Raw genomic sequence first — 26253 nt, forward strand, 5'->3', positions numbered from 1 at the left:
AGGGGCAGAGCCCTCTTAGCATAATTAAGCTTGACCTTATGCCCCACCCCCCAGATCCTTCCTAGGTAGCTAATGGGCTGTGGGAGATGCAACAAGTTCTGCCAAAACAAGTGAAACTCCCAATAACATTGTAACTATGTTCACCACTACCTTGTTTTTTCTCTGACTATAAAATAAAGCCTTCGCTTGCTGTCTGGACCCTTCCCTGTGGCCTCATCCAGGCACAGGAGATCCACCGAGCCCCAGCTATATTCTCTTTGTCTACTTTTTCTTTAATCCTTCACCACCGCCCCAGCATGACATGTATGCCTGTTCAACCACCATTTTTCCCCTCTATATATATTCTTCTCTTAAACTCAAAGAACAAAATCACACAACATTGGCATGTCCAGTCCTCCTTTATTATATTCTAATATTGAATTGTATTACTATTCACTTCAGTGAAATAAAGTAATAAAAAATGAACTAAATATTGCAAATAATGTCACTCACTGGAAAATTACTTTATTTAGTAACAGAACCTTATGCAGTGAACACAAGTATGCAAAATTCCAGTCAAATATTGGCTATGCACCAAGCTCTAGAGATTTACATGATACCAGGTTTGACTTGAGAATGGGTCTATGTTCCTTCAGGATATTTCAACTCTGTTACAGGAGAGTAAAATTTCCAGGTCTTTGAGAATCAAGTACCTAAAATGCTGGTATGGGAAGAAGAGAGAGTGTCTTATGAGAGTTTCATCAGACTCAATTTTCACCACCTTTTTCAATCAGTATATTTGATGTCATCTTATAGAAATGTGACAACAGTTCTGATGAGAACCTACAATATAATTTGATGTTTCATACCTAGGACATCCTTATTCCAGATTTTGGCCTGGGTTCTGTATCATGAGTACAGTAGATTTGGCACTAGAGTCTTTGAGGGTAGTCTAGGACTCCCCCTGTTTCATTCCTGTAATGCTCCTTTTGGAGACAGATGCAGAGAAACAGATACCTACGTCTCTAACACTTTACAATTATAATTCTTTTCTCAAATATGGTCATTTACAAAGGAAGGGGAGTGTATTTAAAATTATGTGCCACCTTATCTGCTTCCATCTTAGCCAGGAGGCATGTACCTGTCATAGAGTTTCCATCACTGGTGGAATATTAGTCAATAAATCCATCCAGCCAACTTCATTATTTTTTTTTTATTTTTTTTAGAGAGGGAGAGAAACATTGATGTGAGAAACATTGATTAGTAGCTTCCCATACATGCCCCAACCAGGGATAGAACCCACAACCTAGGCATGTGAACTGACTGGGAATCAAATCCACAATCTTTTGTGCATGGGACAATGCTCCATCCAATTGAGCCACACAGCCAGGGCAGTCATCTTCTTTTTTGGATGAGACTTCAGTGTCAGTAACCAGTAAGATACCCCTCATAGTCAAGAGTTTTCAGAAGACTCAATTTGCTTCTACTAGTCAGGAGGGCTGAAATGCTGGAATTAGAAGTATAGGACCACAGTAATGGTTTCTGACATGTGGTCACTCCTTGAGCAGTGACTCAAGGACTTGGGAGGTTTATATTTTTAAGTGAGAGACAAAGTAAACTCTGCCTAATTTATCAAATTACTTTCTTAAGCACAGAAAAAAAACGGTAGAAAATTGAGAAGTAACCAACCAGAATCCTGCTTGGTTGGAGTACCAGATAAGCAATGCAGCAAGAACCAGAAAACAAGACAGGTCCAGTAAAAACAAAACTGTCACTAGAGGGGATTATATTCAATTACCTGGCATAGCAGTGTTCAGTGTCTTGTACCATGCCTGTATCAAATCCTGATCTAAGGACAGAATCTGTTATCTGTTATTTAAAATCTAAGAATGAGATTCCCAATTTTAGACTAATTGCTTTGCTCTTAGGATATAAAATGTTCTATGGGCATTTTGAAAGTAATTACCATGAGTAGTTTTATGGAAATCACTAAGTATTAAACAATTCCTTTTTACAACTTGCATTTTAATGTTTAAAATCTTAAATTTTCAATTATTTTCCATCAGGGTTATTTATGTAGTTTTTGAAGAGTCTACTGAGAGGTTTCCACATTACCCTTTTGTTCTTTAAAACAAAATGTTATAGATTTTGGGTAATATAATGTGGAGAAAATGGCCCTAAAATATGAGTAAAACATAAGTAACTATGGCAGGTAGAATATTTCTTTTTCTTAAAGAAGAGCTTTTGGGCAAACTTTGACATATATACCACATTAAGTAGCTACCTACACCAAAAATCAAGAACACTGAGGTGAGGCCCCAGAGGTTGGCTTAATTTTCCAATCCACTCTTGCCATTTTTATCAGAGTCTATAAGGTTGGTTTAGATTTCCATTTTCGCAACTTATTAATCATATGAAACAGTAGATAAGATATACTCTCAAAGAAAAATAAATGCAAGGAAAGGACTTCAAAACTGTGAAAAGGGCCAGAATGATCTGTTCATCTTAGACTTTAGTTTATTTTATGTAATCTTGGAAGTTTATAACATCCCTAAAAACCCCTTTTATTTTCCAAATGCTCATGTCTCTTATGAGACACAAGGTGAACATTCAGAAAAACTGAGGAAAATTCCCACAGCTATGTCAGCACTGAGAGCAGGAAATACTATGTGACGTTTTCCTTCTGTGATATAACTTATGATATTCTCATCAAATCTACAAAGTGAAAGTACTTAAAATTTAATGTATAAAACGGATCTTTGTAATATGGTTACTTGTGTTTTAGATGAAAAGTTCAGATACACATACTCAGAGTGGTAAACAATGGAGACACTGATATTTGGCTACATGCAATTCTAAAGTGTGTGCTATCAAAAAGGATCTGCTACTCTCTCTAACATTTTAACTATGTATAAATAAAAACTTGAGATCCACTATGAATCATAAGTTAAACAATAGCCAACAAAATTGAGCTCTATTAAAAGTGTTTACAAAAGAACATAGCATGTGTGAGACAAAAAGGGATCTTTCCATTAAATTGAGCTTTGCTCTAGATGTTCAAAACACTTGAACCTACTTGAGTTCCTACTACATGTAAAGCAGCTGGGCATTTTAGAGGTGGAAGATTATAAAAGTCTGCAAAACATAAAACACAGTCTTAGATGGTAAGAAGCTCAAAATTTTGTGGGATGTATTTTTTCTAACATAAATTACTATGGGAAATATGAGGGAAGGACAGATCAACCTCTTATCTTGAACAAATGATCAACTAATAGAAACATATCAATTTAGATTCTTTATTTCTTAAAGAAATGAAATGTTATTTTTCAATCACATTATACATTCAACACTATTTTGTATTAGTTTGAGATGTACAATATAGTGGCCAGACAATCATGTACTTTACACAGTGATTCTTTGGTATTTCAAGTACCCACCTGGCACTCTACATAGTTATTACAATATTATTGACTATACTCCCCATGCAGTCCTCCACACCCTCAAGACTATTTTGTAACTACCAATTAGTACTTCTTAGTCCCTTCACCTATTTCACCCAGCCCCACAATCCCACTCCTGTCTGGCAACAGTAGGTTCTCTCTATCTTCCATGTTTTCTTTATCCCATATCTCTTTATGTAAACTAATTTCTTTATGTAAATTTTCCTGAAATTCTTTGATTTCTGATCTGTTTATGAACATTATAGTTATTTTTTCATATTAAGATAAGATCTCTTTAGAGTTTTGATTAAATTTATATTACAAGTTAAAATTGTTTGGAAAGATTCCAAATCTGTATATTTTTATTCTTATCCAAAAGCAGTACATGACTTCTAATTTATTGAAATATGCTTTATGGCTTTCAGGAAGTTTGTAGTTTCTTTATGTAGATCTCATATTTATTGCTCATTTTTTTTCTAAGTACCTTATATTTGATACTAGTATATATGGTTGATTCAATTATACTTAAATTATTTAATACTAGTACACAGGAAAGTTATATCTTTGTTTATTTTGTTTACAGCCACCATATTAAATTTTCTTGTTAATTGTAGTAATGTTTTATGTAGATCTCATATTTATTGCTCATTTTTTTCTAAGTACCTTATATTTGATACTAGTATATATGGTTGATTCAATTATACTTAAATTATTTAATACTAGTACACAGGAAAGTTATGTCACTTTGTTTATTTTGTTTACAGCCACCATATTAAATTTTCTTGTTAATTGTAGTAATGTTTTTCTTCATTCTTTTTAATTTTTAGCTATGCAATCATATTATTCATAAAAATGATAATTTTATTTCTTTCCCCATATTGTTACTTTTATTCTTTAATTTACATATTTTTTTTTATTAAATTGTATTGGTTATGTTGCCAGTGGAGGTGGGGTTCTTGAGGAAAAGTATTTCCAAATACCCACTTGGATGAGGTCTGGTGGTAATTTTTATTTGTGATGCAAAAAAAAAAAAAGTCCCATCTCTATCTGTCTCACCGTAGAAAAATAAGGAACAGAAATAAAGTCAATGTCAAGTGATTCTGTGAAATAACCTTTAGTACCAGTTCAACATCTAGCTAGCTTTACTTGTTTTCCCAGCTGCAATCCATGGCTTTGCTGCTGTACAGAGGCTCCTGCCTGGAGCCTTCGGCAACCTGGCTACAAAGGCCACATGTCTATGGAGAGAGAAGGTGCAAATGCACAGGCAAGTGTGGGTCACAAACAAGAGAGAGAAAGCATCTTTGATACATAGAATTATGTATCTCAGGCTTGGGAGGAACCAGAAGCTTTTTCTTTTCCTTTTCTTCTTTTTTAATCTTTATTGTTGAGATTATTACAGATGTCCCTCTTTTTCCCCCCATATCCCCCCTCCATCTGGTTCCTGCCCCACCCCAGGACTTCACTACCCTATTGTCTGTGTCCATAGGTAATGCATATATACATATAAGATCATTGTTTAATCCCTTCCCCCCCCACCCCTTTCCCTCTGAGAATCATTAGTCTGTCCCATTTCCATGCCTCTGATTCTATTTATTTGTAATACATATTTTTATTTATTTCAGAGAGGACGGGAGAGGGAGAGAGAGATAGAAACATCAATGATAAGAGAGAATCACTGATCGGCTGCCTCCTGCACACCCCCCATTGGGGATTGAGCCCACAACTCACACAGGTGTCCTTGAATGGAATTGAACCTGGGACCCTGCAGTCTGAAGGTTGACTCTCTATCCACTGAGCAAAACTGGCCAGGGCTCTGATTCTATTTTATTCACCAGTTCATTCTTTTCATTAGATTTCTTATTCATTTATTTTTATTTTTAGATTCAATTGTTCATAGGCATGTATTTGTTGCCATTTTGTTGTTCATATTTTTATCTTTTTCTTTTCTTCTTCTTATTAAAGAACTAGGGGCCCGGGGCACGAAATTTGTGCACTGGGTGTGTGTGGGGGGGAGTGTCCCTCAGCCTAGCCTGCCCCCTCTCACATACAGGGAAGCCCTCAGGCGTTGACCCCCATCACCCTCCAATCGCAGGATCGGCCCCTTGCCCAGGCCTGACACCTCTGGCCTAGGCGTCCGGCCCGGGCAGCGGGGACCTGCAGTGGCAGCGGGGGGTGCCGCGATCGTGCGGGCTATGCCCCTGCCCCTGCAGGAAGCCTCTGGCTGAGGCGTCCGGCCCGGGCAGTGGGGACCTACAGCTGCAGCAGCCCCGCGATCGTGGGCTTCGCTTTAGGCCCAGTCAAGGGACCCCTAGCTCCTGAGACTGCCAGCTTCAACCGTGCCCAGCTCCCATCGCTGGCTCCACCCCTACTTCCTGCTATCACTGGCCAGGGCGGCAAAGGCACCTGATTCTCTGATCATGGCTGGGGGGCAGGGCAAAAGCGGCCCCAGGGCTGCCTTTGCCCTGCCCCCCAGCTCTTAGCTCCCCCCTGGGTTTCCGATCACTGTCAGTGGCAGGGGGCTTCTTCCTGCTTTCCCTTTCGCCTCCCTGCATTGTGCCTACATATGCAAATTAACCACCATTTTGTTGGCAGTTAACTGCCAATCTTAGTTGGCAGTTAACTGCCAATCTTAGTTGGCAGTTAATTTGCATATAGCCCTGATTAGCCAATGAAAAGGGTATCGTCGTACGCCAATTACCATTTTTCTCTTTTATTAGTATAGATACCCTTCAACATTTCATATAATGCTGGTTTGGTGGTGATGAACTCCTTTAGCTTTTTTTGTCTGTGAAGCCCTTTATCTGACCTTCTACTTTAAAGGATAGCTTTGCTGGGTAGAGTAATCTTGATTGTAGGTCCTTACTATTCATCATTTTGAATATTTGTTTGTGTGTGTGTGCAATTAATTTTATATATATCATTAATAGGTTTGAACTTTGAATATGTCTTGTCATTCCCTTCTGGCCTGCATTGTTTCTGTTGAGAAATCAGCTGACAGTCGTTTGGGCATTCCTTTGTCGGTAACTAATAACTGTTTTTCTCTTGCTGCTTTTAAGATTCTCTCTTTCTCTTTAGCCCTTGGCATTTTAATTATGATGTGTCTTGATGTGGTCCTTTTTGGGTTCCTCTTGTTTGGGACCCTCCATGCATCCTGGACTTGTAGATCTATTTCTTTCGCCAGTTAGGGGGAAGTTTTCTGTCATTTCTTCAAATAGGTTTTCAATATATTGCACTCTCTCTTCTTCTAGCACCCCCATAATATGAATGTTGGTATTCTTGAGGTGGTCCCAGAGGTTCCTTACACTTTCTTCATATTTTTGGATTCTTTTTTCTTTTTGCTCTTCTGGTTGGGTGGTTTTTGCTTCCTCATATTTCAAATTGTTGATATGAGTCTCAGAATCTTCTACTCAGAATCCTTGTATATTATTCTTTATTTCAGTCAGTGTATGCATAATTTCTGACTGGCCCTTTTCCATTTTTTTGGAGGTTTCTAGAAGATTCTTGAGTAACTTTATAACCATCTTTTTTTAACTCTATATCTAGTAGTTTGCTTTCGTCCATTTCTTTTCTTTGTGATGTTTCTTTGTCTACACATTTTGGCTGCTTCCTTGTGTTTGTTTCTATGTATTGGGTAGAGCTGCTATGTCTCCTTGAGTTTGTAGAGTGGCCTTGTGTATTAGGTGCTTTATAGGGCCAAGTGGCTCAGCCTCCCAGTCACCTGAACTAGGTGTACCCCTTTGTGGGCTGTGAGCACATTTTTGTTGTAGTTGAGCCTTGATAGCTGTTGGTGTCACTGGGTGAAATTGACCTCCAGGCCAATTGGCTGTGAGGACCAGCTGTGACTACAGTGGGAGAGCTGTTGTGCAGGAGACACCCCTGTGGAGCACAATTTGCTTCAGTGGGGCTTTGGTGGTCACTGAGTCTACCCTTTGAGTATGTCGCTTTTGGATATATAGAGTTGTAATCTGGTATGGTCTGACACTGACCACTGGGTACATTGGCTCTTGGGTCTCCAGGGAGGTGCAAAGTCAACAACTGCCTGAGGCATCTAGAGGGAGCTACAGAGAGATATGCAGATTTCTCCTCTTTGTATGGGGTTTGGAAGTGCCCAGATGAGGTCCAGCTATGAAGCAAGGCAGGCTGGTGCTGGTGCAGGGTCTTGGGTGTTTTATTAATATTTGGGGCTTCCTGACCCAGCTGCAGCTTGTTTGAGAGATTTTAGCCTGAGCAAGGATAGGCCATTCATGTGAAAAAACCACTGCACACAGCTTGAGAGGAGTTATAAATTGGATGAGGTGGGGTCTTAGGGAATCACCAAAGTGGAGCAAACAGAAATGGCTGCCAGTCAGCCCTGAGACCAGGGAGGTCCCAGCATAGGAACAATGATTCCTGTGAGCACCTCTGCCTGGGAGAAAGCTGTCCCTGAGTTCCTGCCCCATGCCAGACAAAACAGTTCCTCCTCGTATGTGTTTGTGTTCCCCAGAGCCTTGCCCTAGTGCTGAAGCTCAGAGGAAACAGGACCTTGTAAGTTCAGTTCATGTTGCTGGCCTTTTAAGAGGACAAGCGGGGTCTCCAGCAGCCTCTGTGTCACTGGGCCCCAATCCACATGGGCTTTTATAGCTGGCAGTTCTTATTGCCAGTTCTTTACAGCCGGGGCTTCTTTTCCAAGCTCTGGGGCCCTGGGCTGGGGGTCTGGTGTGGGGCTGGGACCCCTTGCTCCTCATGGAAAGACTCCACAGAGACAATCTTCCTCCTGATTAAAAAAGCGGCATACATGGGTACCATCCCAGCCCATTCAATGCCTCCACAACTCCTATTAGTCTCAGTGTGCTTTCTTCTTTACTTCTCTAGGTGACTTCCACTCAGCTAGCTTTCCAGTGGTTCTGGATGATAGTTGTTCTGTATTTTAGTTGTGATTTTTATGTGGTTGTGTGGGAGGCAGTGAGTACAGGCATTTACCTACACCCCCATCTTTTGTCTCCCAGAAACTTTCTCATAATAGCCAATCAGCTTCCCAAAATTTCATGGGCTTCTGATGGGGACCTTTTAAAAAGATTCCCAGGTGATTCTATGTGCAGCCAAGGTTGAGAACCACTGCCCTCACCAATTATCTTTTTCCCAGGTTAAACTGATAAACCTCTTTGGTCAAGCATCTCCATGTGCCATTTTGACTTTATCATGCATATGTTTGCCTCCTCCTTTGCCCTATTCCTTCCCCTAGTGATCTGCATGGAATGGACTGGATGTTCCCTGGGCAGAGTGTGAAGCTATGGCTTTCTGGTGAAGCAAACAGGTCTCTGCTTCCTAGATGAATATGTTCAACGTTTGACCCTACTTTTCTGCCTTTCCCTCATTAATATATAGCTAATGACAGTATTTTTTTATAGTGGCATTGAAGGATAAACAGAATTTCAATAGGTAAAAATGGGGTAGGACATTATAAACAGAAGGAAAATCAAGAACACAAACAATGGAGATAGGAAAACACTTGGAATGCCTGTCAGAATCTAGTTTGGCTATGAAGCTTAACAAAATGACTGAATTGATATCAGTTGCCCTTTACAATTCAAGGAAGACTCTCAGATTTGAATGTTTTCTGATTTGGTTCTCAAGGAAGGCTGTTAAAATGTAGACACCTTGGCTCCACCCTTTGGTAATTAAGATTCAGTCCATCTGGCAATATTAATTTTAACATCACCCTGCATAAGAAAAAGGGAAAGAAGAAAAATATAAACCTATAAATCATGTGGATAAGATCAAGACACTGAGAGATGGGAGATAGGAAAGAACAAACTTACTACTGTTTTTTTTTTTTTAATAAGTGGTAGGAGTAAGGAAGTGAATAGTTACTAAAGTACTTGTTAATTATCAGTACAGATTTCAATAGCCTCTGGAGTTACCCAATACCCATTGGTGTGCCCTGGTCTCCAGGATATGAAATCTTTACAAACAAGGATATCTGAAGAAAGACAGCATGACTGAGAATTATTCACTTGTGATATGAGGTTGAATGTGACTATCTTGGTGTCTCCAAGTAATTAAATGTGTACCACTCAGATAAGAGGAACAAGATGCACTAACTGCTGAAAAGGAAATGTGCTTCAGATCTCAGCAGAAACATTTAGACTCAGCTAAGTGAAAGAATTTCCTGGAACAATGACACCTCTCACAATAACTGCATTGTCTGACCACATAGGTATTTTCTCCCTTCATGAAGTTGGTCTATGGGGGAATCATAGAAGGTGTCAAAGGTAACAGAGGTTGGGAGCCTGATTGGATGTGGTGTCCGGATAGAACACCCCCGCTCTTTACAGTAAAAAAAAAAAAATCTTATAGAGCATTTAGTGGATCAGAACTAGTGAATTTCTTAGACGGTTCAACCAGGCAAAGACTTTCTAAAGTATTTTATTACTATTTTGTAGTCATCTCTTTACCTTGATGCAGATGCTGGGTAGGTTTATTAGAAATACTGTAAGCTAATTGACTGAAAAATTTCAAAAATGAAAAATAAGTTTTAAGATTTACTATGTATACTGATCAGAATCAGGAATAAATTGTTCTCTCTCCTGTCCAATATTTGTGAATACTCATGTATCATAATGGTACCTCCCACACACATTTACACACCTTGTTAAGTTGCCCATAATTTCAGTCTCTTGCAGCACTAAGTCTAATTTTACTTGGCTTACTAAAGTGTTTACCTGACCATAACTGTAAAATAAAGTTTTTTGAGAAAGTAGCTGCCTATGAGCCATGGTTTCTCAGCAGGGCTCCATATCCAAAAATATAGCGTCTACTTGCCACTAACAGACTACCATCAGAAATTAGGTCATTTTATGATATAGAAATTTAAATAATTCATTTTCCTTTATTAAAATACAGAAACACATTTTGATGGGGGAAATTCTAACATCTTCATAGATAATAACATTTTCCTCAGAGAATATCTCAGTAAAATAACACAGAACGCTATACCTGATCTTCATTTGAAACAAGTTTTACCTGGATAGTCAAGCAAACATAAAATTGCTGAAATTGTAATATTTTGGAATTATATAAAAAGTAAAATTTAATGAAGCTTCAGGTTTGGATAACTAAATATTCATAAATAAAAATTATAGTTTCCTATGGGAACTCCAAATGAAATAGTGTCTGACCTGTAGATTGCTAAATTTCAGGCTAAATTCAGGCCCTCAGTTTTATTTTCATTCTCTTATTTTTTCATCTTCCCAAGGAATTTAGTAAAATTAAGAAAGAATAGGATATTTAAGCAAGAAAAATTCTCAAGGAGCCTGGAGTGTTTCTTCAAATGAATATCTCATTCAAAAATGAAAACTCTTCCAGTGTCTGTTATAATATGGATTATTTTCTGAAAAAGAAAAATCTCAAAAAATAGGGTATGCTCTAAAAAAATGCCACCTTCATGCTTATCTTTATCACTCTTAGATAAATGAGTATTTATATTCATCATAGTGCAACTGACTGTTTTTTTTTATGCTTGAAAGTCTTACCAAACATCCCAAGCAAATTTTTCTACTAGAAAATGTTATGTAAACAGAGAGAAAGCATCATCAGGTCTCCCAGGAGGAAGACAGAGGAGTCTTAAGTGAAATGATGTAGTCGGGAGCATTTCAAGGTTACATGCCACGGCGTACTAAATGAAAATACATTGAAATATGGCCAATAGGGAATGACCAACAGAAAAAGTACAGACTTCAGGAGGGTACTCCTGACTTTAAATTCACTTAAGGGAACCAAGATGGCAGCATACCTATACAGTGGAGCCTTGACTTAAGAGCTTAATTAGTTCTGTGACGGAGCTCGTAACTCAAATTACTCGTATATCAAATCAATTTTCACCATTACAATGAATTGAAATGCCATTAATCTGTTCCAGACACACAAAAAAATGAAGTTTTCCAAAATAACTGCAAGCACAAATGCGAGCACAACACTGATGGTTCAACTAAGAGCTAACCGCTTAAAGTGAACGAGTGATGCTGGGCTGATGTTGTGGCGTTCACTGTGACGTTCGCTGCACCAACTAGCGGTGGGGTATCTGAAGCTGGCTCGTAACCCAAATTTTAGCTCACAACTCAAAGCAAAAAATCGGCCGAGAGACAGCTCGTATCTCGAAAAACTCGTTAGTCGGGACACTCGTAAGTCAAGGCCCCACTGTATAGGTAAATGCTTGTACTTGCTGCTTCCCACAACCATATTAAAATTACAACTGAAATACAGAACAACCATCATTCAGAACTACCTGAAAGCTGACTGAATGGAAGTCCTACAACTAGAGAAGTAAAGAAGAAGGCACACTGAGACTGGTAGGAGGAGTGGAGGCATGGAATGGGCTGAACCAACACCTATATGCGAGGAGGGTCATTTCTGTGAGCCTGGAATATTCTATATATACACACACACACACTAAGTGGCCAGATTATTATGACCACCTGACGTTTGTAGGAAAATTAGCCGTGCACTGCATCGTATGGGATATGGAAGCCGAAGGCCTGTTCGAACACCTTTGCTGTCTGCAGTTACCAAGATAAAATGTCTCCAATTCACACAGGAACCCAAGAATTGAACAGTCAAACATTGGAAAAAAGTCATGTAGTCCAATGAACCATGTTTCCAGTTGCATCATGCAGATGGCAGAGTGAGAATTTGGCAGAAACAGCATGAAAGCATGCACCCCACATGCATGAGTACAACCCTTCAAGCTGGGGGGGGCAGTGTTATGGTTTGGGGAATGTTTTCCTGGAATGATTTCGGCCCTTTAATTCGTGTGGAACAACATCTGAATAGCACAACATACCTAAGTATCGTTGCTGATAAGTTTATCCTATCATGTTGATGGAGTATCCCAATGGAGATGGCTTCTTTCAACAAGACAATGTGCCATGCCACGGTGCTCATATTGTGCAGGAGTGGTTTCAAGAACATGAGGGAGACCTTACCTTGCTTAGGTGGCCCCCACAATCACCAGATCTCAATCCAATTGAGCATTTGTGGGATGAAGTTAAAAGAGCCATTAGGCAGCTGGTTCCACAACCATCAAATCTCACAGATCTGGACAGTTCTCTTCATCAGGCATGGTGTCAGATTCCTCGCATCACCTTTCAACATCTCGTGGAGTCAATGCCAAGAATAATTGCAGCAGTATTGGAGGCAAAAAGTGGCCCAATGAAGTACCGATGGGGTGGTCATAATAATCTGGCCACTCACGTTCAAATATATCCCACGTTCAAAGGCTGTTAAATCACATTGTTTACCCATATCTTCACTTCTACTGTCATGGTAAACAACCTGCTTCCCTATTTATAATGGTCTGGCCCTCTAGCAACTTCAGTGTGAAGGTATAGCTAATTTGCCTACAAACTTCAGATGGTCATAATCTGGATACTCAGTGTATATATAATCTTTGCTTCTTAGGCAAATACAGGAAAAACTTTTTTCCTCCTTTACTTTTAGAAATAGGCTTATTTTTCTAATGGGAAATATACTTACATAACATGACCTTGACAGCTCTTAGGAGGCTGGAGAAAGGGTGGGTGTGTATGGGGAGATATCAGGTCCTGGGGTTTGTTCCCAGGACTGTAGCAACTCCCAGGCCTCTAATGGCTTTAGTGTAAAAGTACTATTTTTTTCCTTTACAAGGAGAGTGCTCCCCCACCCCAACCCACTGATGCCGCTTGTGCAACCTATTCAAGGGCACTTATGTAGCTCCAGCCCTTTAGGATAAATACTTGGGGAGTTTAAATAATTGTTTCCAATATTTTTCTCTTTTTGAGTAGACGAATGATATGAAATCCTGTATATAAGGAGAGATCTTAAAAATAGAAAAAACAAACAAACATAGTAAATGAATGAGTACTCACAAAAGGGTGGACTGGGACATTAGCCTTAGAATCTTATTTCACACTAACCCAGTACAGTAAATGGGTTCTGAGTGGCATAAAGTCTAAATAGTAGAGACAGAGGATTCCCTATATTTATAAAATGGCGAAGTGCAAACTAAATCCCCTAAAGCTAAGAGAGCAAGTAAAGAATATTAATCAATAACCAAATTACATTACAGACAGATTAGAACTTCTACTAGCTAAGAGTTTCTAGTGGCTAATGTCTTGAGAGAGAGAGAGCAGGAAGGACCCCAAGATTAAGAGTTCTTGGCAGCTGCTGGGAAGTTCCTATGATCCCTGCCACGTGTTCAACCTGCCACAAGTAGCTGGGGCCTCTAGCAAAGTGAAGTATGTCGCATCTCCAAACAAATTAAACCAAACAACAAAGACACAAAACAACAGTTAACAGAGACACCCTACATACAGTATTTATAGGTGTGCACAACCCACAGACAAGACTTAATAAATCAGAGTCCTTTCTTTGGATCTTTCAGAAGATGTCTTATAGTGACCCAGGACTTACAGCTAGAATGCAGCCCAGAGGGCTCCCGGGTGTGGTGGCTAGTGAACACCCATAAACAGCCTGTTGTTCACAGATTTTATCATATTCTGCTCTCCATAATAGATATTGACTGGCATCCAGAGTTGTTTTGGCCAAAATCTGCCAGTCCCAAAGAGTCATGTGATAATTTTCAGACAAGGAATTAAGGAGTCCTTTTGTAAATGGACTGTTAGCTCCATTTTCTCTAACACTTGTCCTTATTTTTTTAAAGGTATTAAAGGAGAGAGACTCATAAACTCTATTACCTTGTTGATCTTGAATAACTGGGCAAGCTAAAAGCTCTCCTTCTAACATGGCTTGCCTGACACAGGACCCCATAACTGAGGATCTAGTTGATGAGCCGTCCCACACTGGAGGCAGAGGATCAGGAAATATTTCCTCCAGAGGCGGGCTTTAGGTATTACAGGCTCCACAGGCTCTGCTTCAGGAGGAGGGGGTGGTAGTAAATCCTCCTGTTGCTCTGTAGGCTTTTGATTTTCAATATGAAGTGGGCATAATGCAGCTCGAACAAGAGCCCACATAGTTAATGATGATGAGGGCACTCGTTTCCCTGGGCCTGATTTCTCTTTAGATTCCTGCCCACTTGTTCCCAGAGATTAAGGTCTAGCGTTCCAGCATCAGGAAACCAAGGATTATAAATTATAACAATTTTAATAAGCTTTTCAGTTCTTCTGTAACAGAGGCACCACCTACTTTTAATAACTGTTTCAGCACTGATATATTGCTGCTGTTCTGTGGACAACTGTTGTCCCATTATGAAATCTTAGCTGAGAAAGAATTCCCTCAAACTTGAGAATCCCAAATGGATTCCAATGACTTACTGTGCAGTTGCTTTCATTTTCTTCCTCTTCATTTTTGAGGGTTCCACCGCGTTTCATTGCATTCCTGGCTTCCTCACACAGGGCACCAGGTGCCGGGGCTGACCAGCAGACCCTGAGTGAGAGATGAATAGATTACTCTGACACATGTTTCTGTGAAAGAGAGGGCTAAGGGGCTGTTTTGCTTTAGGAGCAAAAAACCATGTTTGCCTGCCTTCTTAGGCTTTTATTGTCACAACAACTTGAATTGAAATTAACCTCTAGATACAATCAGCAGGGTAAGTATACTTGAGAAAGCATATGCTTCTACAAGGTCGAGTCTAAAAGACCAAACAGAGATTCTAGCAAAACACCAGGGGATCAGACTTGTTTGGAAAAGTCAAGGTAGGGGCTGCTGCTTTCGGCAAGTCTCCCTAAAGGCCACCAATATTTTGGAGAATCCACCTTATAGACATCTAACCAAGTCCTGTGCTTCCCCACATATATGTATACTAGAGGTCTGGCGCAAGAAATCCTGCACAGGTTCAGTTCCTAGTCCTAGCCTGCTATCAGGGCCATCTTCCCCAGCTGCCAGCAGCTTCCCCACCCCCCACTGCCACCCACCTGGGTTCTCAGTTTGCATTAGGCGATGGGAGCCTGATGACTGGGGGGAAGGGACTGAGAGGTCGCCTACTTGTGATACCAAAGCCCCCACTGCGGGTCACCCTGTGTGTGTGGGGTGACAGGTGGGGCAGGGGCCTTGGCCTGCCACCACCTGAATCCCCTGCCACCCACTCCAGTTCCCTGTTCACCATCGGGCAATCAGAGCCTGAAGGCTTGGGGGAGAGACCAAGAGGTCGGCCATTCTTCCCGCTCACCAGTCCCACCCCCGCCACCACCAACCCTGGTTCCCCATACACTATCAGGCAGTGGGAGCCTGCTGGCCGGGGGAGGAACCGAGAGGTCAGCCATTCCTGCTTGCTCGCCGGCCCCACCCCTGCCACAGTTTGCTGTCTGTGCGTGGGGTGACCGGAAGGGCAGGGGCCTTGGCCTGGCACCACCTGCATCCCCTGCCACCCAACCCTGGGTCCCCAGGTGATGGGAGCCTGTTGGCCAGGGAAAGGGACCAAGAGGTGGTCAGTGCACTTCCTAGTGACTGATTAAAGGGTCGTTCTGGTCGTTTTGCCCTTATGATCACTGGGCTTTTATTATATAGGCTATTCCAGGCTCCACTCTGAGGCAGTAGAATGAGCAAATTCTGTTTGTGGTGGGAAAAAGTTAATTTAAACACTAAGCCACTCAGTTTGGCTGGAGTGCTGGGCATGTTAGGGGAGTAGTAGATGACACTGTATTTAAGGAAGCCACTGAATGCCAGATTATGTACTTTGTGATTTGTTGGACAATAAGGAGCCATTAATGTTTTTTAAAGAGTTTGTCTTAGAAAAATATTATATCTAACAGCATTACGTAGAGTGAAGTAGAAAAAGATGGGGTAGGGAGACAAATTAAGTAATAAGGGCCTGAACTAGAGTATAAACAATGAAAAATGTTTAATTCTCACCCAAGGATCAAGAATATGGTGATTGATTTTGATTTTAGAGATACAGGGAGGGAGGGAGAGAGAGAGAGAGAGAGAGAGAGAGAGAGAGAGAGAGAATTGATCCTATACACATACCAACTCAGGATCAAACACATCACATAGGCATGTGCCCTGACCTCTGGAAGATGCTCCAACCAACTAAGCCCTCCAGCCAGGGCTAAACAATGAAACTTTAAAAAGTGAAATTATCATGAGAAATAAAAGTTACAGAAAATAGTAACAATAAGTATAATAACTAATGTTTATTGAGCACTTATTATGTACACTATGCTAAATGAATTGCATAAGCAGCTCAATTAATTCTCAAATTGACTAAAAGTTAGATACTATGATAAATTTCATTTTACCAATGAGAAAATTAAGGATCAGAGAGATTTAGTGATATACCCAGGGTCACGCAGCTATTGATTAAAACAGCAAGAATTTAACACAGGTTATTCTGACTCCTAAACATACATTTTCCTCCATATACTAGTAGTATGTTATCGCCTCCACTGGAACTTATTTGGAAGTGGAGAATAAGTGACAAAGAGTTGAGGTCTTGAGACTTTGACAGGATCTGGAAAATTGTGGTTAACTTAATAGCAATAAGGAAGTCTAGAGCAGAATCTGGCTTGCAGTTTTGAGATATGATGATTTTTGTTTGTTATGCTGATTTTTGTAGCCAAATAATTTGTACTCACTGAAATTATTTCATTTAACAAATACTGAGCACTTACTTTATCTTGGACATTCCTTGGTTCTGGTATACAGTAAGTAAACAAAACATGCAAGAATCCCTGTGCTTATACACTTAAAATTTTACAGGGAAAAATAAATATAAATAAGATGAATAAGTCAAAACATAGAATATGTTACTTATGATTTATAATAGATAAAATAAATATTACTAAAAGGTTATGAAGAATGCTGGAAGAGAGCTACAGTTTTTTAAGTAGGAAGATCAAGGAAAGATGCAAATTGGGTAAATATCTAAAGGAAGTAAGAGAGTAAAACAAGAAAATAATTTGGCTAAAGTGTTTTAGGCACCAGGAGCTGCCAATACAAAGTGTTTTGTTTTGGTTTTGTTTTTGTTTTTTAATATATTTTTATTTATTTCAGTGGCCCCTAAATAATGGCTCAAGGACAAATGCTGGGTTGGCTGTATTTAAATCTATATGGGGGAGATTTTTTAAAATGTTGAATTTTGGGCCCTGCATATTGACTCAGAATCTCTGAAGGAGACACCAAGAAAGCTATGGAAAGCTGTATTTTTAAAAATGTCCTCAAATGAGTCTGATGATTGGTGAGGTTTGTGAAGCAAAGGTCTAAATTAGAGCCTCTCAAATGCTATTACATAAAAGAATGACCTGTAGTTATTGTTAAACTGTAGATCATGACTCAGCAGGTATGGGGGGAGGGACAGGAGAGTCTTTTATATTTCTAACAAGCTCTCAAGAAATGCTGGTTCAGGATCACATTTTGAATAGCAAAGGGCTAGATTGCCTCTGAGAATTCTTCTAGTTATACTTTGATGTGCTTATCGAAACAGTGGACTATCACCCTCACTCACATCAGAACTTCCTACTCAAACAGATTTTTCTACACATGGGCTTTGTTTTCCTTTTCTTTCTTTTTGTTTGCAAAAAGTGCAAGACAATAATATTTTTTTCTTCACTTGCAGCTCTGCCTTATCCACATTGATCATCTCTGAAGAGTTGCATACCCACTGAGTACTAAAGCAAACCTTTCTTCTATGTGAGCCATAAAAAGAAAACCTGACAAACACCTGTAAAGTGACGGCTATCATCATATGGGAATTAGAAGAACTGCTACATGAAATATTAATGATTGAAATGGGAAATAATCAGCTGTTGTGATGTCCCAGAAGGCCTTATAACAGAGTAAACAAAAGGGGAAAATTATAACAGCTTGTTATCTGTGCTTTCACACTTAGACTTCCATGTTATTACTGTAGACAAATCCAAAGCAAACATGCAGATAGTTCTTTGAAAATCATGTGTAGAGGTTCATACCTTTACAGTAAGGAGGAGGTTATTTTATTGTCAGTCTCTTTAACCCATTGATGGTTAATCTTTAAGAAAGAGCAGTAGTTGATTGTAAATTTAGGTTTTGAGCTACCATTTGGCAAATAAACTTTCTCTGAGAAGAAAAATGCCTGCTAATAACACATGTGATGGGCCAGATGGATACAATACAGATTTTCGATACTTTATCTATGCAGTGACATACACTGTCATTCTTGTGCCAGGTCTCATAGGAAACATATTAGCCTTGTGGATATTTTATGGCTATATGAAAGAAACCAAACGAGCAGTGATATTCATGATAAACTTAGCCATTGCTGACTTACTACAAGTTCTCTCCCTGCCACTGAGGATCTTTTATTACTTGAATCATGACTGGCCATTTGGGCATGGTCTCTGCATGTTCTGTTTCTACCTGAAGTATGTCAACATGTATGCAAGCATCTATTTTTTGGTCTGCATCAGTGTGCGACGATTTTGGTTTCTCATGTACCCCTTTCGCTTCCATGACTGCAAACAGAAATATGACCTATACATAAGCATTGCTGGATGGCTGATCATCTGCCTTGCCTGTCTGCTCTTTCCTCTCCTGAGAATAAGTGATGACACCCCAGGCAACAGAACCAAATGCTTTGTAGATCTTCCTACCAGGGATGTCAGTCTGGCCCAGTCTGTTGCCATGGTGACCATTGGCGAGTTGATTGGGTTTGTTACTCCTCTTCTGATTGTCCTATATTGCACCTGGAAGGCTGTTTTATCACTGCAAGATAAATATCCTGTGGCCCAAGACCTTGGAGAAAAAAAGAAAGCCTTGAAGATGATTCTAACCTGTGCAGGAGTGTTTTTAATTTGCTTTGCACCTTATCACTTCAGTTTTCCTTTAGATTTCTTGGTCAAGTCCAATGAAATTCAAAGCTGCTTAGCCAGAAGGGTGATTCTGATATTTCATTCTGTTGCCTTGTGTCTTGCTAGTCTGAATTCTTGCCTTGACCCAATCATATATTACTTCACCACTAATGAGTTCAGAAGACGGCTTTCAAGACAAGATTTGCAAGATAGCATCCAACTCCATGTGAAATCCTCTGTGAGCCAACATACTACTTCTACCCTGACAACTGAATTATGCTAAATGAATGTGACCTGAAATGAATATATAATTATATATTCAGAATATCAGAATACATTTCTAATACTCCAAGCTACTGGGAAGTAATCAGCAGAGGCACTAAGAACTTTTTAGTTATACTCTGTCTTACCTTTATAAGAAATTCATATCTTTATAACAGAACCTATTTAGAGCATTATACTCTACCATCATTAATGTTGACATGTCCATGTAGTAATTTGTCACTAAGTCTTTAAGAATTGAACTATAAAATTTCAGTGACAACTTATACACATATTCTCTCAATTAGAGTCAGCAGGTTTATCTATGAACCTCAAACACAAAGAGGTGATTACCTTGGTGTCATCATAAGCACTTAGTTTGGACACTGAGTACTTAGAGTCAGTGTAGTTATCTACAGGATGTCCCAAAAATGTATATATACTTTAACAGCTGATTTGTCTTTAAAATGAAATGCATTTTAATAAACACTGCCTTTATAATTATTCACAGTGAATGTATACATTTATGGGATACCCTATATTTATACTGGTAATTTCAGTTTATATTCCAATATTGTATTTTGGTTATATATTAAGTATGATGGTCCATATATTATTCTGTGAAAATAAAGTGCTATAAACATTGGATCATTTCTATCTCCTGTGTATGATTACACTCTAGCATTTGAAGACTCAAATAGCTATTCCCTTCATTTTGGTGTCAATATGAAACATCATCTGTCACACCTGTTCATAGAATGAAAATCTGAACTTGGGTCTTTGGTATGTTAAAAGTAAGGGCAAGAAACATTCAAATAAAATAACTTTCTATTACTATATAAGCTTCCATATTGCATCTACTCAGGGAAGATAGCTTGCCAAAGTTCAGGAGACAGCAAGATAGGTGGTAATTACAGATATTTTTATAACTATTTACAAAGAACATCTGGAGATTAATAAACCTGCCTAGTAAGAGAGTGTCCACTATGCTTCCAGAGTGATGTTGAGGTACCTCTGATAGGTTACTATATTTTCTGAGCCTATGGAAGAAGTAGGGTACTAATTAATCACTAAGCTTAGGCCAGAACAAGAAGATGAAGTAGATTTGGGTACACCTCTTAACACTTCACCACATTGTATTTCTTACTTTAAGATAGTTGGCAACTGTTAAGCCACATTCACATGCCAGAGTAGGGTTTGGAAGCAGCCAGGCATGTGGATTCTAGTCTTCAGTAATTTGTCTGATCCAGCTTTGCCTCAGACATACCATTCTGAGGTCTATACAGGTTACCTCCCTTCAGCTAGAGAAGTCAACTCTTTCACCTTTAAAAAAAGTGCATAAGATTAATTTTAACACCATTGGACACCCATTACAATGCCTTGCCTGCTACCTGTTTGGTATAATATTCAGGAAGTAAATGCAGGATATGAATAGTAATTAAACCTGAGGTCTAAATATTACAATACTTGCAAAAACTTCTAAATTTAAAAAATGCTCAACTCAAAATATGTATGATACTAGTATGTTTGGTGGGGGGAACTAGTGGAATCAAAATTAATTATAATATCTGAAATGAATAGAAAATTTTCTAATGTTTTATCTGGACAAGTGTTAATTTTGTTTGTACTTTGTTATTAAAATAATACCCTATTAGAAGACTGACTTTGTGCTGCTAGCTGCAGTGTATTTATTTAACTCCTAATTATTAATTGTATTGTACATTTTTATGTGTTAAATAAGTGTTAAATTGTCTTTTTAAAAAAGGGTAACTATAACTATGTCTGGTTTGTCTACCTTAAAGTGATTTATTTTTGTATATAATTCAGTGTTGTAATGGGATTACAAGTAAGAATTTGTGGGTACTTATAAAGGAAGAATGTTTTCTATACGAAATGTGTTGACTATTTTCTACATAAGCATGGATTATACTTCTTATTGTTATTTGGTGAGACAAATGATCTAATTATTAACATATGAATCTCACTTTGAACATTTCTTTTCTTTTTTTTTTTAAGGGAACAAAATGCTCACCAAGAGTTTCCCGTGGTTACTCTTGAGTAACTGGACCCCAAACTGTGTGCATCAATCTGGAGATTTTATAATTGTTCAAAAGAGTGAAACAAAAAGCATAAATTGTTTTTCACATAGGCTTCAAAAATTGTTTTCACATAGCCTTCTAAAGCCAACAAAACCAATTTTTAAAAATAATTATTTATTGTTTGAAAGTATTACATATGTCCCCCTTTTTCCTCCCATTGACTCCTCCAGCCTTCCCCGCCCCCACCCCCCCGCCCCAGGCCTTCAGCACCATATTGTCTATGTCCATGGGTTATGCATATATGCATACAAAGTCTTTGGTTGATTACCTCCTCCCCACCCATCATCCCCCCACCTTCCCTCTGAGATTCTGCACTCAGTTCCATGCTTTCACGTCTCTGGATCCACTCTATTCATTAGTTTATTTTGTTACTTAGATTTCACATATGAGTGTGATCATGTTATACTTGCCGTTCTCTGACTGACTTATTTCACTTAGCATGGTACTCTCCAGATCCATCCATGCTGTCTCAAAGGGTAAGAGATTCTTCTTTTTTATCACTGCATAGTATTCCATGGTATAAATGTACCACAACTTTTTTATCTGCTCATTTACTGATGGGCACTTGGGCTATTTCCAGATCTTAGTTATTGTAAATTGTGCTGCTATGAACATAGAGATGAATACATTCTTTCTGATTGATGCTTCGGGTTTCTTAGGACATATTCCTAGAAGTGGGATCACTGTCAAATGGCAGTTCCATATTTAATTTTTTGAGGCAACTCCATACTATTTTTCATAATGGAAGCACCAGTCTGAATTCACACCAGCAGTATAATAGGGTCCCCTTTTCTCCACAGGCTCTCCAGCACTTGTCATTTGTTGATTTGTTGATGGTAGTCATTCTGACAGGTGTGAGATGGTACCTCATTGTCATTTTGATTTGCATCTTTTGGATGATTAGAGACCTTGAGCATTTTTTCATATGTCTCTTGGCCATCTGTATGTCCTCTTTGGAGAAGTGTCTATTTGCCCATTGTTTAATTGGATTGTTTGTCTTCCTTTTGTTAAGTTGCATGAGTTCTTTATGTATTTTGGATATTAACCCTTTATGAAATGTATCATTGCCAAATATGTTCTCCCATACAGTGGACTTTCTTTTCATTTTGTTGATGGTTTATTTTGCTTTGCAGAAGCTTTATATTTTGATGTAGTCCCATTTATTTATTTTCTCCTTAGCTTACTTTGCCTTAGGAGATGTATCTGTAAACATATTGCTACAGGAGATGTCTGAGATATTGCTACCTGTAGTTTCTTCTAGGATTTTTATGGTTTCACAACTTACATTTATGTCTTTTATCTATTTTGAGTTTATTCTTGTAAATGGTGTAAGTTGGTTTCTAGTTTCTTTTTTTGCCTGCATGTATCCCATCAATTTTCCTAACACCATTTATTGAAGAAACTGGCTTCACTCCACAGTATGGTCTTTCTTCCTATGTCAAATATTAATTGAGCATAATGTCTCAGGTTGATTTCTGGGTTCTCTGTTCTGTTCCACGGGTCGATATGCCTGTTCTTGTGCCAGTACCAGGCTGTTTTGATTACAGTGGCTCTGTAGTGTAGCTCGAAATCTGGTATTGTGATTCCTCCAACTTTGTTTTTCTTTCTCAAAGTTGCTGCAGCTATTTGGGGTCTTTTTTTATTACATATAAATTTTTGGAGTATTTATTCTAGCTCTGTGAAATATACTGTTGGTATTTTAATAGGTGGTACATTGAATCTGTGGATTGTCTTAGGTGGTATGGACATATTAATAATGTTGATTCTACCAATCCATGAACACAGTATATTATTCCACTAGTTTATATCTTCTTCTATCTCTTTTTTAATGTCCTGTAGTTTTCCTTGTACCTTTTGCCTCCTTGGTTAAGTTTGTTCCTAAGTATCTTAATTTTTTTGTTGCAGTGGTAAATGGGATTGTTTTATTTAGCTTCTCTCTCTGATAATTCATTATTGGTGTATAAAAAAGCCATACATTTTTGGGTGTTGATTTTGAATCCTGCTAAACTGCTAAATTCATTTATTAAACCTAGTAGTTTTTTGATGGTGTCTTTAGAGTTTTCTATTGTCAATATCATGTCATCTGTGAAGAATGAGAGTTTTACTTTCTCCTTTCCATTTTGGATGCCCTTTATTTCTTCTTCTAGAGATCACTGTGGCTAGGACTTCCAGTACAATGTTGAATAAGAGTGGTGAAGCAGACATCCCTGCCTTGATCCTATTCATAGGGGAAATGCTTTTAGTTTTTTACCCATTGAGTATGATGTTGGCTGTAGGTTTGTCATATATGAACTTTATCATGTTGATATATGCTCCCTCTAGTCCCAGTCTGCTGAGATTTTTTTTTAAAAATCAAAAAATGGATATTGGACTTTGTCAAAAGCTTTTTCTGCATTGGTTGATATGATCATGTGATTTTAGTCTTTCAATTTGTTTATGTGATGTATCACATTATTGATTAGCAAATATTGTACCAGCTTTGCATCCCTGGAATAAATCCACTTGGTCATGGTGTATGATATTTTTTAATATATTGCTGGATGCTATTTGCTAATAATTTGCTGAGGATTATAGCATCTATGTTCATCAGGGATATTGGCCTGTATTTCTCTTTCTTTGTAGTGTCTTTATCTGGTTTTGCAATTAGGATAATGCTGTCCTCATAAAAAGAGTTTGAAAGTGTTCCTTACTCTTGGATTTTTTGAAATAGTTTGAGGAGTATAGGTTTTAGTTCTTCTTTGAATGTTTGGTAAAACTCCCCTGTGAAGCCATCCAGACTTGGTGGGAGTTATGTTTTGTGGGAGTTTTGGTTTTTTTTTTAATACTGCTTCTTTTATATTAGTTGTTATTGGCCTATTCAGGTTTTCTGATTCCTCCTGATTCAGTTTTGGGAGATTGTATTTTTCTAGGAATTTGTCATTTCACCCATATTGTCCAGCTTGTTGGCATATCGTTGTTCATAGTATTTTCTTACAATCCTTTCTATTTCTGTGGTGTCAGTGGTTACTTCTCCACTTTCTTTTATGATGTTACTTATTTGGGTCCTCTCTCTTTGTTTCTTGATGAGTATGCCTAACAGTTTATCTATTTTGTTATCCTTTCAAAGAATCAGCTCTTCGTTTCATTGATATTTTTTGTATTACTTTTTAGTCTCTCTGTTATTTATTTCTGCTCTAATCTTTATTATTTTCTTCCTTCTACTTACTCTGGGCTTTTGTTGCTGTTATATTTCTAGTTCTTTAATTTATAGGGTTAAATAGTTTATTGCTGATTTTTCTTGTTTATTGAGGTAAGCCTGTAGTGCTATGAACTTCCCTCATAGGACTGATTTTGCTGTGTCCCAGAGATTTTGGGTCGTTATGTATTCATTTTCATTTATTTCCAGGAAGTTTTTTATTTATTTCTTGATATCATTGGTATCCCATTCATTGTTTAATAACATAGCAATTATTCTCCATGTATATCAATGTTTTGGAGTGTTTTTAATGTAGTTGATTTCTAATTTCATTCCAATGTGATCTGAGAAGGTGCTTGAAATGATTTCAATCTTCTGGAACTTGTAGAGACTTCTTTTGTGTCCTAACATGTGGTCTATCTTTGTGAATGATCCATATGCACTTGAAAAGAATGTATATTCTGCTGTGTTGGGGTGAAATGTTCTATAAATGTCAATTAAATCCATCTGATCCAGTGTGTCCTTTAGAATCTCTGTTTCCTTATTAAGTTTTTGTCTGGAAGTTCTATCCAGTGAAGTCAAAAGGGTGATAAAGTCCACTATTATGACTGTATTGTTGTCCATCTCTTTGTTAAATTCCTCTAGAAGTTTTTTTTTTAAATATATTTAGGTGCTCCTATATTGGGTGCACATATGTTTATCAGGGTTATATCCTCTTGTTAGATTGATCCCTTAAGTATGATGTAATGACCTTTGTTGTCTCTTGTGATGGCCTTCATTTTAAAGTCTATTTTGTTGATATGAGTATTGCTATTCCAACTTTTATTCCCTTTTCCATTTGCATGGAAATATTTTTCCCATCCCTTCACTCTCATCCTGTGTGTGTATTTTGTTCTGGCAGCATATAGTTGGCCCATGTTTTTGTATCCATTCAGCTACCCTATACCTTTTGATTGGAGCATTTATTAAATTTACATTTAGGGTTATTATTGATAAGTACTTATTTATTACCATTTTAATTCTGTATGCTTAGATTTCTCTCTCTGTTTCTTCTCATTACAGAAGTCCCTTTAGCATTTCTTGTAATGCTGGCTTGGTGTTCATGTACTCCTTTAGCCTTTTGTTTCTTTTCCTTTCTCCCTTCCTTCCTTCCTTCCTTCCTTCCTTCCTTCCTTCCTTCCTTCCTTCCTTCCTTCCTTCCTTCCTTCCTTCCTTCCTTCCTTTCATTCTTTTTTCCTTTCTTTCTTTCTTTCTTTCTTTCTTTCTTTCTTTCTTTCTTTCTTTCTTTTTTTTTTTTGTCTTGGAAGCTATTTATTTGACTGTCTATTTTGAATGATGGCCTTGCTGGATATGGTAATCTGGGTCTCAGATCTTTGCTCTTCATTACCTTGAGAACTTCATGCCATTCCCATCTGGCCTATAGAGTTTCTGATGAGAAATCAGAAACTTATGGAAGCTTATGGAAACTCCTTTGTAGGTAACAGTTTTCTCTTGCTGCCTTTAAGATTCTCTCTTTGTCTTTAATTTTTGGCATTTTAATTATGATGTGTCTGGGCTTGGGCCTG

At 38.3% G+C, this 26253-nt stretch overlaps 1 protein-coding gene across 2 annotated transcripts in view; it reads left to right on the forward strand.

Annotated features, from left to right (window-relative positions):
- Positions 1-20296, forward strand: part of GPR174 (G protein-coupled receptor 174) — a 55586-nt gene extending 35290 nt beyond the window's left edge. For both annotated transcript variants that reach the window (XM_059679343.1, XM_059679342.1), the window contains exon 3: positions 17944-20296. In XM_059679343.1, the coding sequence (XP_059535326.1) occupies positions 18435-19436 (1002 nt within the window). In that variant the 5' untranslated portion in view covers positions 17944-18434 and the 3' untranslated portion in view covers positions 19437-20296. The remainder of the gene's footprint in view (positions 1-17943) is intronic.
- The last annotated feature ends 5957 nt before the right edge of the window (positions 20297-26253 follow it).

The sequence above is a fragment of the Myotis daubentonii genome, chromosome X, assembly GCF_963259705.1.
Source record: "Myotis daubentonii chromosome X, mMyoDau2.1, whole genome shotgun sequence".
NCBI lineage: Eukaryota > Metazoa > Chordata > Mammalia > Chiroptera > Vespertilionidae > Myotis > Myotis daubentonii.